Genomic DNA, 13773 nt, shown 5'->3' with positions numbered 1-13773 from the left:
GTAAATGTACTTAGTTACTTTCCACCACTGCAACAGACTGACAGAAAAGCAAGCTGTCTTTCTAAAGTAGATACTGTAACACAGACTGCAAAAGCAGTCGGGGGTCTTTTAAAGCATGTTTGCAATGTGGAAAACTGGAGCAGCAAATGGGGGTGTGGTAGCTCTGCTCAGCTGCAGCTGTTTTTGCTGTCTGTCTGTGTGTGTTTGTGTGTGTGTTTGTGTGTGGGTATGACTCAAGTCACTTTCAAGGACACACACCAGACTTAAGACCATTGACTGGGGACAAAATCTGTGTACCCAAGTGGTGAAACGCAGATTTTTTGGTTAGTGGTTAAGGTTAGGGTACGCATTAGATTTAGGCAAGCAGTGGTTATGGCTAGGCTTAGGGTAAGTCTCCAGGAAATGAATGTAAGTCTATGTGTGTACATGTGTGGGTGTGTTTGTGCACTTGTGTGCGTTTGTGTTTGTGTGTATGTGTCAGTGTCAGCTGACACAGGGCTGTGGTCAGAGTCTGTGATGAGTCTAGTCAGCAGAGGAAGGCAGTGCCTGATTGGACAGTGGTTTAATGACTTAATGAGATAAAGCCTGTAAACAAAGCATGGCTCCAGGTCTCTACAAGCTGTCACTGAACATTTATTCACCTAAAGTTTAATTTCATTACAGCTGCAGAAGCTCTGCTGCTCAGTCTGCTGTCTGTTTTCTCCAGATTTTCCTAAACATAAACATTAAAATACTAAATGACAGTAATGTAGATTGGTGGATACAACATCTGGTAATCAAAAATATGTACGTTCAGTATGCTGCAGAGGAAATTCATCTTAGCTTGTTGAGGAGCATAAAGACATGATATTATTTTAACAGACTAAGCAAAAAAGGCACAGCAGCCTCTGGCGGTGAAAATAGATCCTGTGAACATGATGCCATCTGGTGGCAGAAGCTGCATTACAATATGTGTTGTACGGCTTAACTATGCTATTAACACCATTATGTAATATGTTTATCCTCTGTAAATGTTATAGTGAATCACTGTTGTACCTGAAAATAATTATATGTATAATCAAATAAATATATTGATATCTCTCTTCAAATTAAAGTTTTGATATTATTCATCCATTAAGTAAAGAAATGAGGTATATAATAAACTTGTCTTTCCCATTTCCAGTTATATATAATCATGTTCTCCTCCTTTCATTTGTATTTAACTTTTAAAAATATTTTATTATAAAATATTGACATTGTTGTTTTTGACTTCACCCCTAATTCAGTCAAAATGTACCTCACAGGAAACAATACATGTATTTTAAGCTTCAGTTCCAATTATACATGTTAACTCAGGTAAAATTATACCTGTAAACTCAGCCAGCTTGTAGCGTGACACCTCATGACCATCATTCATTATCTGCCTGTGTGACTACAATTGTGCAGCCTAAATCTGTCACAAACACTCTGCACGCAGCTACTTTCAGACAAAAGAAGGAGATCACAGCACGTCACAGATCACACCATGAGATACATTTAGTTCTCTTGGACGGATATATGCACCTTCATTTGTTCTAGGAAAAGAAGAACCACGCCATCCAATGGGGTGAATGATTGGCTCAGCGGTCTCTGGGATTGGTTGAAATACCAAACCACATTTCCCAGGCCGCACCTCCCACATGGGGTGACCAAAGGCTTAGTGTGAGCCTGATTAAGTTTTGTAGCCGGTGGGTACAAGATGTTAGTAGAGACGTGCACCCAAACAAATGCATGGACATAGACTTACTTCTGTAAGTACTCCTTGTATTTCTCATTGTTTATTAAAATTAGCAAATTTGTAGCATCAGTAGTGATTCAGTGGTGTCTGACTAACAGTAGTTGTATATTGTCCGCTGGGTTTAAAATGTTTTGTTTTAATCTACAGATTCACTGCATTTTACCTCCCATGTGTCATGTTTGCATGCAGTTATGACTGTTGTTGACTCAATTTTGGATTTTTATTACAAGAATATTAAGAAAAATAGATTATTTTCATTAGTGATAAACACAAGTTAATCTACTGTAGAGGTGTATTGTTTATAGCAACAGGTTTTTCATGGCCATTATTAAGGCTGATTGTGATTTAACTGTAGTGTAAAGCATTAAAACTTTGCCTGATATTCTTTGTGCTTAATATTTCAGTTTCTAGTTTAATTTATACTTTGTGAAATTACTGAATTTAATACATTTTCATACATTTAAGTATGGATCAAAATAAACAAACTTAATTTGGAACAAAGTGCTTGAAGTGATTAAAAAAAATCACGAATTTGGAGGTTTTGTATTGCAAAACATTTTTTTTTCAATTCTTATGAAGACAAAACATTCAGTGATTTCTACATGCAGCAAACACGTAAATCTATTACATTAAAATTTTCAAACTGCACACAACTCGCACAACTTTTAGTATTGTGAACAGGTGATGTCTTTGTGTTTCTTATACTCGCCTGCTCTGAACGTCTAAAATGCTGAGATTTCAGACGTCTGAGCGAAATGCTTTTCTCAAACATACTGACCTCACCGTCTTCTACAGCCACAGCAAATATGGGTCGGCTTGTCAACAACACTGCAAAAGCAGGCCGTTCTAAACTGGCTTTAGCAGATTAAAGAGCCTGAACAGATGCTGTGGACAAAGGACTGAAAGATCTGCCTGTGTCTTTTTTAGCACATGGCCCGACTACCTCACACACACCTGCTGCGTGTGCATTACAAGACTCAGGCGGACTACTCATAGTTCCCTGAACATGGCAGAAAGCTTTTACTGGACTTATGAATCATCGCATTGTAGCATCCATGTTTGAAGTACAACTGACAACATTGTTATTATCCTTATTACTGACTGCAGAGAAAAATATTTTGTTTTTTGGTTCTGATCTATTCCAAAAAAAAAAAAGAAAAAAAGCTTTGAATTTGAAGTGAGCTAAAGAAGGTTAGCAACAAGCTAATTTTGGATTCAGAGGAGGTAAAGAGGGAGAGACACTTGGCAGTGAACACATTACCAGTGAGTGACCATCTGTAAAAGTCTCCTAAGCTCACAGGAGCCAGACACACAGCATCTTTGTGTTGGACCTGGCCATGACCTCCAGTGACTCAGCTGAACAGCCCTATTTGTGTACTTGTGTGTCCGTGTGTGTGTGAGTCATGCTAAGATTGACCATCTGTTTTCAGGTACCAGTTCCAGAGAAAATGGTGGCCACTGTGCTCACCTTGCTCACCTCACGCAACAATGTTCAACCTGATGAGCAACTGCTGCACCTGGGTCTCCAAAATACAGGAGCCAATCAGGTAGATGATAAGATAATGAGATTTCTTGAAAAACACAGATTAAAAATGCATGAGTCTAAAAGAGGAATGTGGTCAGTGATGCACATGCTGCATTAAGTGAAGGTTAAATCTTCCAAAATGATTAAAAAAACAGGTTTAATCAGCCTAAAGTTGGGCTACAGTGAGTACAATGAAGACTCCTATATGAAAGCAAATCATTGCTATAATAATTTGAATTATATCAGCAACTAAATACCATATTAAGAATTTTACAAAGTGAAATTCAGAACACATACATTCAGGAAGATGGTTTTAAAAGTAAAATATTTCAGTGCAATAAATTCAGTTGTATTTAAATTTCAACACTAAGTATTCTGTAGTGATTTCATTTCAAAATTTGTTATTTAGTTGCTGATATAATTCAGATTATTATGGCAATGATTTGCTTCCATACTCCTAGATTGATTGTAAAATGTCTGTGCTGTTGTTGGGGGAAGATTTCTTTACTAAAATTGACCGACTTTTAAATAATAAAGCAACCTTTCCGGACAGAGAAATCTAGACAAGTCACCATGAGATCTTTTGGCTTTCTTATTCCTTTGGTCTAAAATTGATTTGCATTGATGTCATCTGACATGATTTCTATAATGTATTTACTTCTATGCAGGAAAGTGACCATTCTTGTGGTCGGTCTTGACAAAGCAGGAAAAACATCCTCTATCCGAGGGATGTTAAGAGGTAACTCAACTTTCAAACTGAATTATTTTTTAATAGTGCTTAATGTAGAAATACAGCAAATAACCCACCTGTGTCTTGCCTCTCCAGTCCCCTACAGTGTGGAATCAGGACCCACCCAAGACTGTGTCAGAAATGAGCTGCGAGTGGAGAATTACCTGGTCACCCTGTTGGATGTCGGAGGATCGGCAGGGTCGCGGGAGGCCTGGAAGGAGCTTTGTGGAGAGGCCCATGGGATCATCTTTGTGGTGGACTCCAGTGACAGGCATAGGATGAAGGAGGTCAAGGAGGTTCTGGCTGACTTGCTGAAGCAACCAAGGGTGGCAGGAAAACCCATACTGGTGTAATTATAATCAGCTTCATACATAAATATTTAAGTACGCTCTAACATCATGTGCAGTGTAAACAGTGCTCTCTGGTGGCCGATAAGAGAAAATACCAAATAAGCTCTGTGACTGTAAACCTGGACCCGAATTTATCAAACTTCTAAAAGTAAAACTTAAGACTTAAGTGAAAGATAAAAGTAAAAATTCTTCTACTCATAAACTTAGGAATTAAAACAAGTTACAAACTTCTTTTGACTTAAAAATGCTCTTAAATTATTGTGCTAAATAAAATAGATCATGATGAATAAAACATTAGCTGAAGCTGTATAGTTAAGAGTTGTTTTAGCATTTGCATCATTTGCATTTGAACATCTGTCTTTTTTTTAAAAGAAGGTACAATCCTGACTGTTCCTTCTCTGATCATACATGTGATCACTTGAGAGTTACTTTTACACTTTGCTGATAAATGTGTCTTCTTACTCTCCTCAAGTTGGTTCTTTGGAGCATTCTTAAGTGTAATTTTTAGAAATTTGATAAATAGATGTGGAAGAGAGGTAAAATGTGAGAGTCACTCAGGTCTGTGCTGTAACCTTTTCTTTTTAGGTTGGCTAACAAACAGGACAAAATGAACGCTTTGCTGGGAAGTGAGCTGATTGAGATGCTGTCTTTGGAGAGGCTGGTCAACCAGAGCCGCTCTCTGTGCCATATTGTAAGTCTGAAATTTACTACGGCAAGCTACAGAAACTAATAATTATACATCTTATATAGATATTAAGACAGACCAGAGATGCAGACAGACATACCCTTCTTGAACTGATGAAGCTCCCTTTCCTCTCAGGAGCCTTGTTCAGCCTTAATGGACCTGCGGCGCTGGTCAGACAGGAAGACTCTACGAGGCCTTCGCTGGTTGCTGCGTGCTGTTTACCTGGATTATCCGGAGCTGTGTACTCGTGTAGCCCAGGACAGCAAGAGGCCTCTGGAAGCAAGAGAGAAGGAGAAGAACAGGAAAGCAGAGAAAGTTCGCAAAAAAACCAAGAGCGAGAGGTAAGACAGGTCTAAAGAATTCAACATTCACTTCAACGACAAATATTAAATTATCCAACCTACACACTGACCTTATATGTTAAATATTGTCTCACCTCAGGATGCGATCCAGCAAGTCAGATCTTCGCCAGGTTCATCGGCCGAAGGACAAGGAGAAAAAGACCAAGGGGGAGGGAAAGCTGCAGCCCATTCGAAACATGCTGCAAAAGGTAAAAAGAACATTTTTGATTGTATTTCTACAGAAATGTTTGTATGTAACAATATCTCAATGTCATAATTTTGAGGCCCTTTAAATGATAAATAAATGCTGTATCAAGCTCACAAGTCTTTTATTCACAGGAGACAACGCTGAAAAAGAAGCTGAGGACAAAGAAGAAGAAGAAGCCTGTTAAGGTCAAAGAGGGTGAAACAAATCAGGAGGAAGTAAATGATCAGGAGGAGGAGGAGGGCGACGGAAATGAAGCAGAGCATGAGCCCTCAGGTCACAGAGAGAAAGCCAGCAGTGCCCTGATCCCCCCGAAAAAAGGCAAACTGAAACGCAAAACGAAGGTGAAAGAGGAGACTCTGGATGTACCAGAATCACTGGACAACGATGACAAGCCACTCAAAGGTTGACATGAGTTAAATAATTTATTAACAGCTTATATTTTTTTAGGTTATTAACTGTTTGAGAGTGAGAATCTAATATCTTCTTTATCTTATGTCTAGCTAAAGGGGACAAGAAGAAAAAGAAGAAGGTCGTGAAAGTAAAAAGGAAGAACAAGATCAACACAGAGGGGGTGCCTGCAGCGTACTCTCAGCCTGTGGACCTGTCTGCAACCTTTGGTGAGCCTCATCCACTTCTTCCATCCACCAATGAAATGCAATAACACTTTGGACTCTACAATGATGAAATCCCCAACTTCTGTTTAAAAAGATCCCCCTGTCTCCTGTTAGATCTTTATCGAAAAGCAATACTGGCTCTGAAGGAACGTCAGGATCAGGGACAGTGAGAGTGAATCCCGGTTGCGTCCTGCGGTCTGAGTGTGAGGATGTGGTCCGCAGCAGTAGTATACGCTCACACTACATCCCTTCACAAACTCTCACACCCTTTCTTTGACACTCAGCGGGGGAAAGACGGAGACACAGATTCTGACTGATATTATTTATCACTTTCTATACACTCTACCACCTCAGGCCTGATCCCTGAACCTTTGGAGTGAAACTGGAAATTCCAATGCGTAGTGAAGGGCAGGCAAATATTGATGTAATAATATAGAAATAACATAAATAATATACAATTTTAAAAAGATAAGTTATAGATAAACGTGTGCACTTGGCCAAAACATTAAAGAAGATTTTGTTTGTATAATCTATGCAGATTTGCTTGTAAAGGAAACACGATTTTTGAACTGTATCTGTTTTTTTTAATGACTATTTGACCATTTTTCAGCAATGAACAATACTGTAAGCAGGGCATTGTTGAAGTGATTAACAGATCCATCAAACTGTATAATAAACATTGTTTTTGTCACAACTTGTATGTAATTTCTTTTTACTTTACAGCAGCAGAGACGAAATTCATACCTAATGTTATAATTGCAAGCAGGCTATTAACAGGCTGTGCTACAAGACTTTGGATTGCTTAGATTTAAAAATCCACATAGAAAATGAACAAGAGCTCAATTATATTGTTCTATCGATTTTATCAAACCTGAGCCCCAAAATGCTTAAGACATTCCTCCTCCAGTCATCCTCACCATCCTCTACTATCCACAATATAATTCCTATATATAATCAAGCAACTCTGTATTTACCAGATGGCATAACAAGTTTGGGTCTTAGAGTGCCAGCTTCTGATTTTGGCAGTTCAGTTTGATTAAAATTGGTTGTGTTGACAATATTAAGTGTCCTAGATTTGAGCAATCACAAAAACAAATGTCAAAATTGTGTCACTAAAATGTAAGTAATACAATAACTTATAGTTTTACATGATATCTGCAATGCTTCTGAAATGTATCACTGGGAAACTACAGATTTTTGTTCACCTAGGTTTGAACACCATCCTCTTGTTTGTATTAAGGACACACTTTGTTGCTTTTTACAACAACAAACGTGATGGGATATGGGCCAGGGAGCCATCAGGGGCATGTGGATAACTTTCTAAGCTAAGAGAGGGAAGGAAGCTAAGAGTGGACTAAAATGCCTCTTTGCAAATACTAAACAGAGCTAGCTTAATGAGGGAAAATTGTTTAGCCATTTTTAGTGTTTTAGCAGTGCTTTAACATGACAAACACCATCTTGGTTGGGTCCATCGAAAGTCCACGTCAGGCTACATTGATATTCATAAATATCTTAGATTGTCATTTCACTGCAGCCTAATCTCTTTTTGAAAGGTTTTATTTCTTATCTACAAAATGGACACATTTGTCAGTGTCCTCTGCAAAAGAAAAACTTCCCCCATGGTCAAATGAACTTACTAGGGGGCCCAGGGGCAAAAATGAGCTATACACTTCTCATCAAACTGTTTTTTCTTGCCGAGTTCTTGTCTGTATGATGAATATGAAGGTAAAGCCAGCAGCCAGTTAGCTTAGCTTAGCATAAAGACTGGAAGTGGGGGGAAACAGCTAGCCTGACTCAGTCCGAATAAAGTCAGCTACAGCTCAAAAATTAAAATTAATTCATTTTCATTAGTTTGTTTGAACTGCACAAAAAAAAAAGTGTAAAAATGACAATAAGTTGTTTTGCAGTTAATTATATGTGGGACTATATTTTAATTCCTGAAGTCTCCAGTGGTTGCCTGGCAACTTCAAGATTTCAAATTTCTCATTTAACTCCAGGCAAGGAAGCGAATAAGCATATTTCCCAAAATGTCAAACAATTCCTCTGAGACTCTTATCATATTATTAGATACTGTGCTTTCATGGTGAGTAATACCACTCTCTAGAGCCAGCAGCCAATTCGCTTAGCATAGCATAAACACTGGAAGCGGGGAGAAACAGCTAGCCAGCTCGCTCTGTCCGAATGAAGTCAGCTAAAATTCACTAGTTTATATTAATTCATTTTTACATGTTTGTTTGAACCCTACAAAAAACAAAGTGTAAAAATGACAACAAGTTGTTTTGCAGTAAATTATATGTGGGACTATATTTTACTTGGCACACTGACTTCAACTGGTTGCCTAGCAACTTCAGGAGATAATATTTCTGATTTAACTTCAGGCAAAGAAGTGAATAAGCTAATTTTCCGAAATGTCAAACAATAGCTCTGAGACTCTTATCATATTTTAAGATATTGTGCTTTCTTGATGAGTGATACCACTATACTCATGAGTCGACAACCAGTTAGCTTAGCTTAGCATAAAGACTGGAAGCGGAGGAAACAGCTAGCCTGGCTCTGTCCGAATAAAGTCAGTTAAAGCTCACTAATTAATAATTCATTTTCACTTGTTTGAATCCTACAAAAACCAGTGTTCTGCAGTAAATTATAAGTGGGACTATATTTTACTTGCCCCAAAATGTCAAACAGTTCGTCTGAGCCTCTTATCGTATTATAAATGTTGCTTTCTTGGTGCGTAATGCCAAACAAACTTAACACAGTAAGTCCCCAGCTTTTGGGGCCTCAGCCTGGGAGATAATGTATGGTTGTACTGTAACAGCTTCCTACTGTCAAGCTCCTGTTATTGATAGGAGATGTGATGTGTAATGAATATGCAGAGGTGTGTTTAGAGTTATGGATGCGGCTCAGCAGAGAGGAGGGACCAACGCGTCGCCATTTCTGTGGTTCATCCAGAAGCCCTTCCCCCTGGTGCGTCTTCACCGGGAAACCATCCGACTTTCATTCAATTCAGCGGGACGCAACTGGCTGTATGCACGGTGCCGAAATATGGCCTCACCAAGGACAATAACTATTGTGGCCCTTTCCTTTGCCCTCGGTTTGTTTTTCGTCTTTATGGGAACCATTAAACTCACTCCGAGACTAAGCAAAGATGCATATAGTGAAATGGTGAGTACATTTTTTTTAAATCGATGCTCCTCTGCATCAGTGGGGGTAAAGGCCATTGTTCTGCGTTGGCTGCAGAGACGCGAAAGGCTTTCAGGCTCGAATAATGTGTGGAGATGTTGACCTAAATAGTGAAAGATACGGAAAAATGAACGCTTTCCATAATGAGTCGCACAGCTAATCTGCCACTGTGAAGCCTTCATTTCCCACTGCAGAAATATATGTCACACCTGCTGTACTGCCTGTAATAACACAGTTAGCACATTGGCTAGGCCCGCATGTTATAAGATAACCTTTAAAATATTTTAGTCTGACACTATATTTACTCATGAATCCGAAATATGTCGGACATTAGCTGATAAACACTGAAACAGGGATGAATAATGAATGATTGAATGCATGGTCCCATTATCTTCATTCATGTCATGATTGATCACAAGGCTGCAAACAAACACACCGGATAATCATCAGATTTATGCAGCTTTATCTTTATAGCCTGTTAAATAGGTTGCAGCAGGATGTCTTCTCGTTTTATTGTATGAAAAGCAACTTAACAGCTGAAGAGCAATGGCGGCGCATTCGAGCAAATTCTGTGAGATGCTGATGTTGAAATATCCTATGAGGAAGGTGATAGCTGGCATGCTTACAGGCTTCTTGTGAAATACAAACTGATGCACTTAGAGGATGTTTTTTTTCTGTTATTATACTTGTACACATCTATGAGGTTTCTTCAGACAGGGGGGGGGCACAATGAGGAAATAAATGCAGTTGAAGGTTTAACACGTGACCCCACATGATCTTTTAAAAGACCCTCACCTCCCCCACAGAAGTTTGTATTACCTTACATGAATGTTAGAAATATTTAAAAGGTATCTGTGTATTTTTCTTTCAGAAAAGGGCATACAAGAGCTATGCCAAAGCACTGCCGGGCCTAAAGAAGATCGGTATCAGCTCAGTCCTGCTTCGTAAGATCATTGGCTCCCTGGAGGTGGGCTGCGGGGTGGTGCTCACCCTGGTGCCGGGCAGGCCGAAAGACGTGGCCAACTTCTTGCTGCTACTGGTCATGCTGGCCGTCCTCTTCTTCCACCAGCTAGTAGGAGACCCCCTGAAGCGCTATGCCCACGCTCTAGTCTTTGGCATTCTGCTCACCTGCCGACTGCTCATTGCTCGCCAGAGTGATGACCGGCCGGAGAGGGAGGACAGCAGGGAAGAACAGCACATCAATGACCAGGAAAAGAATAAGGTCAAGCAGTCTTAAGCTCCTCTTTCACTTTGGTCCAAGCCACACAGTGAAGGGAACCTGGTGCGCCGGTATGGATTGTAGTTATTCATATTTGGAAGGAAACAGTCACTCCCAGTAATAACACCTGTCACACACATCCTCCGTCCCATCCAGCTGGCTGACTGACAACTCTCACCTACTCCTCTGCACTCTTGTGAAACTGAGAACTCTTGTTCCAAACATCCTCTACATAACCGTGGACAATCATACCTGTGGAAACTCTGATGAGCTCAGCTCATTGTCGCACCAGTTGATCCATTTCCCCCTTTTTGTCCCTATTTATTTCATTCCTAAAGTGTGTTAAATGTGTTTTTGTGTTTTTTGTTTTAACTTGAGTATGAATTTCATTTAGGCTACAAGTTGATTTGAGAATGCTTTTTTTCATGGAAGAATCTTTGTAGCTTGTTTTTCTAATTTGTTTTTATACTGTAGGTAGGAGAGACTGATGATTTAAATAGTTCGAGCATGTTTCATTTGGTCAAGAGTATAAATCATAAACCAAAATGAGCACTGTTGAAAGATTTTTGTACTAATTAAAACTGGTATTCATTACATATCCACGTCTTATGTTGGTGCAGTATTAGAAAAGTAATATTTTACAAAGAAAAAAATCAATCCTAGGAAACTTCATTTTTTCATCTTGGTAAGTTTTTGCAGAACTGCGCATGAAATCCTTCTTCCCAAAGTAACATAAGCTGAAAATCCTCTTTCTCCTTTCAGTTCAGTTAGCACAGTGAAGTTTTTTATCTGGGAAGGACAGCGGATGCTGCCTCAGGTGTCTGCTGCAAGCTTGTACAGCAGAACATCAACAAAATAATAAAAAAAAAAAAGTCTTTTTGCCTGTTACAAATGGATTTTTCCCTTTTGTAATGCACAGTTAAAGTCGTAAACTTATCCACTGTCTCTGTAACTTTTTGCTCATCTGTTTGGTTTCTTTCTCTCTAAAGATGTGAAAAGCTTTCCTCCTTCAGTTTTGGTTGGGGGATCAGATCTCAGTTGAAAATGCTGTCAGTTCGTTTTGAGAATCACAATATTTCTGTAAATGATAAACTTAAAATAAAGAATTGGAGGTGAGACTGATTAAATATTGTTTGTTTATTAGCGGTCTTTTATTTTATTCCAGTGAACAATAACTTACACTTGCAACAATATGTGCTGCTGTCACATAATGAGTTTTTGTGTTGTCATCTTGTGGTGTAACTTAATTTAATCCATGTCAGATTTATTCCTTCATATCAGCACATGAACTACATACAAAATATTTTGGGCCAAGAGATGTAGTGCCTGTCATCATGACCTTGCAGCGATTTCTTGCTGATTTTATGCTGTGTATTAGAAGTTGATCTATTTTATGAAATTAAGTCAGTTTCTGCTCAACTCTCATAACAAATAAAATAAATTATAGAAGTACGTCATATTTAGCACCATCATTGATCTAGTTACGAATAAATAATGGAGGAAGTAAAGAATCAGGCCCATTATAAACTGCAGTGGGAGGTGAGGGAGGAAACAGCATATGACACAAGAGTCATTTTGTAATGTCTCTTGCCTTCATGATGACATGGCATGATCTCCCTCTTGCTCCTCCCCCTGCAAGCCTCCAGAACTGAACAGGAGGTCAGTCACAGTTGGGGGGCAAGTTGGGGTGGGTGGGGAGGGGGGTAGCCCAAATTTAAAATGATATGATTTGTCACTGTGTGGTTTTGCAGAACAGCTTTAGATATTTAAAGAGAATAAATGCAACTCCAGTTTCCACATCTGCCATTTGCTGACCATTTTAGTTTTGAAGGGTTCGGGGGTTTTAGTTGCAGTCCTTTCTGCTTAAAACTGTTTGTTCCCCAGACCTCCAGAGGCCCCAAAAGTGCTGGGTTCACTGACTATGTCAGTTGCTTTTTAGCAATTTGATTACTTGCAAATTTGTTTGGGAGATTGCAGCTGCACTGTGCGGCATTATGAGGTAATCTTGTGGCCTTGTAATCTTGTGGCCTTGTGTTCCTGTGTCTCACACTTTATTATTTCATTTTATATCGTGCTCACGCAATGCAGTTTGTTAAACAAAGTTGTGCTTTATCAAATTACCACAATCTAACTGACAGATAGACAACCTAGAGCCAGGTAGTATTCAGTATAAGAATACTAGTTTGTTGTGTGGTGCTTGTTGTGAACTTGAAGGCAACAGGGGGCCCTCAAACAGGTTAATTTGGACATGATTATAAGGTAACTGAATGTCAGTTTACCCACATAATAATACACAAAAACATTTTCTCACTTACATATAGTGATATCTAGCCATAGCCAGGGTTTGAGATATCCGTCTGATCTCTGCCACCACACCAATACAGTGCAGGTGAATAAACTTTTGTTTGGGGTATTCAGAGCATTAAAAGCAATTACATTTAACATAATCCCTGGTTACTCTGATAATCCACAAACCTCACTGTGAACAGGTTTCATCAGAACTTCTTTCTATTGGGCACATAATCCACATCAAAACTGTTGGTAGTGAGGTCTGTGGATTATCCAGATTAATGGGGACACTTTCCCTTTAGTGCCACTATAGGTTGACATTTGCGGTTTTGTGTGAAATATCTTGGCAACTACTAGATTGAAAGCGATGAAATTTTGTACAGATGTTCAAGGTCTCTCAGAAGATTCTTGTGACTCGTGGGTCCTCTAACTTTTCCTCTAGCGCCATCATCCGGTCAAATTTTTAGCTTTCCTTATGGTGTATGACCAAATATATGCAACTAATGACATTCACATCAGCCTGAGTTGTACTTTGTGTTTAGTGCTACTTAGCAAATGACACGCTTATACACTAATCTAAGATGGTGAAACATCAACATGTGAGCATATAGCACTGTGCCTGTATACAGTTTAATGCACAGCCTCACAGAGCCGCTAGCATGAAAGGAAACTGTTGAAATGTAGTTCTTCGATGGTTTGAGAGCACTACAACACCTGCTCATCTCTAAGATTATTTGCCACAAACTAGTTTAATCACTGACCAATTGTTGGCGTTGTTCGGCGTAGCATCCCTCATGAAGCACATTTACTCCCACACAGACTCCTGCATGACTTTTGTAGTCCTAACTGAAAGGACAGACGGACTACGACTGCCAG

The 13773-nt window shown here is 39.2% G+C and overlaps 2 protein-coding genes and 2 long non-coding RNA genes across 5 annotated transcripts; 2 read left to right on the top strand and 2 right to left on the bottom strand.

Annotated features, from left to right (window-relative positions):
• arl13a (ADP-ribosylation factor-like 13A) lies at nucleotides 1-7760 on the top strand. 2 transcript variants are annotated; one of them, XM_042417943.1, is made up of 10 exons: nucleotides 1-1769; nucleotides 3187-3303; nucleotides 3950-4020; nucleotides 4108-4360; nucleotides 4947-5052; nucleotides 5182-5387; nucleotides 5488-5596; nucleotides 5727-5997; nucleotides 6096-6212; nucleotides 6324-7760. In XM_042417943.1, exons 1-10 carry the CDS (start codon nucleotides 1750-1752, stop codon nucleotides 6377-6379), a joined length of 1326 nt encoding a protein of 441 aa, XP_042273877.1. In that variant the 5' UTR covers nucleotides 1-1749; the 3' UTR covers nucleotides 6380-7760. The 2 variants fall into 2 exon arrangements, with proteins under 2 accessions (XP_042273877.1, XP_042273876.1); XM_042417942.1 differs by having other exon boundaries at nucleotides 3950-4360.
• LOC121901265 lies at nucleotides 2899-4042 on the bottom strand. The gene is made up of 2 exons (XR_006097223.1): nucleotides 3823-4042; nucleotides 2899-3783 (listed from the first exon to the last, which is right to left on the bottom strand). It is a non-coding gene; the product is annotated as an uncharacterized LOC121901265 (long non-coding RNA).
• Nucleotides 5228-13772, bottom strand: LOC121901264. The gene is made up of 3 exons (XR_006097222.1): nucleotides 13659-13772; nucleotides 5483-5587; nucleotides 5228-5319 (listed from the first exon to the last, which is right to left on the bottom strand). It is a non-coding gene; the product is annotated as an uncharacterized LOC121901264 (long non-coding RNA).
• Nucleotides 8784-11735, top strand: tmem35 (transmembrane protein 35). The gene is made up of 2 exons (XM_042417945.1): nucleotides 8784-9371; nucleotides 10261-11735. Exons 1-2 carry the CDS (start codon nucleotides 9099-9101, stop codon nucleotides 10624-10626), a joined length of 639 nt encoding a protein of 212 aa, XP_042273879.1. The 5' UTR covers nucleotides 8784-9098; the 3' UTR covers nucleotides 10627-11735.
• Nucleotide 13773: the final 1 nt, after the last annotated feature.

This window comes from Thunnus maccoyii, chromosome 8 (genome assembly GCF_910596095.1).
Source record: "Thunnus maccoyii chromosome 8, fThuMac1.1, whole genome shotgun sequence".
NCBI lineage: Eukaryota > Metazoa > Chordata > Actinopteri > Scombriformes > Scombridae > Thunnus > Thunnus maccoyii.
This window is presented reverse-complemented; position numbering and strand designations above follow the sequence as displayed.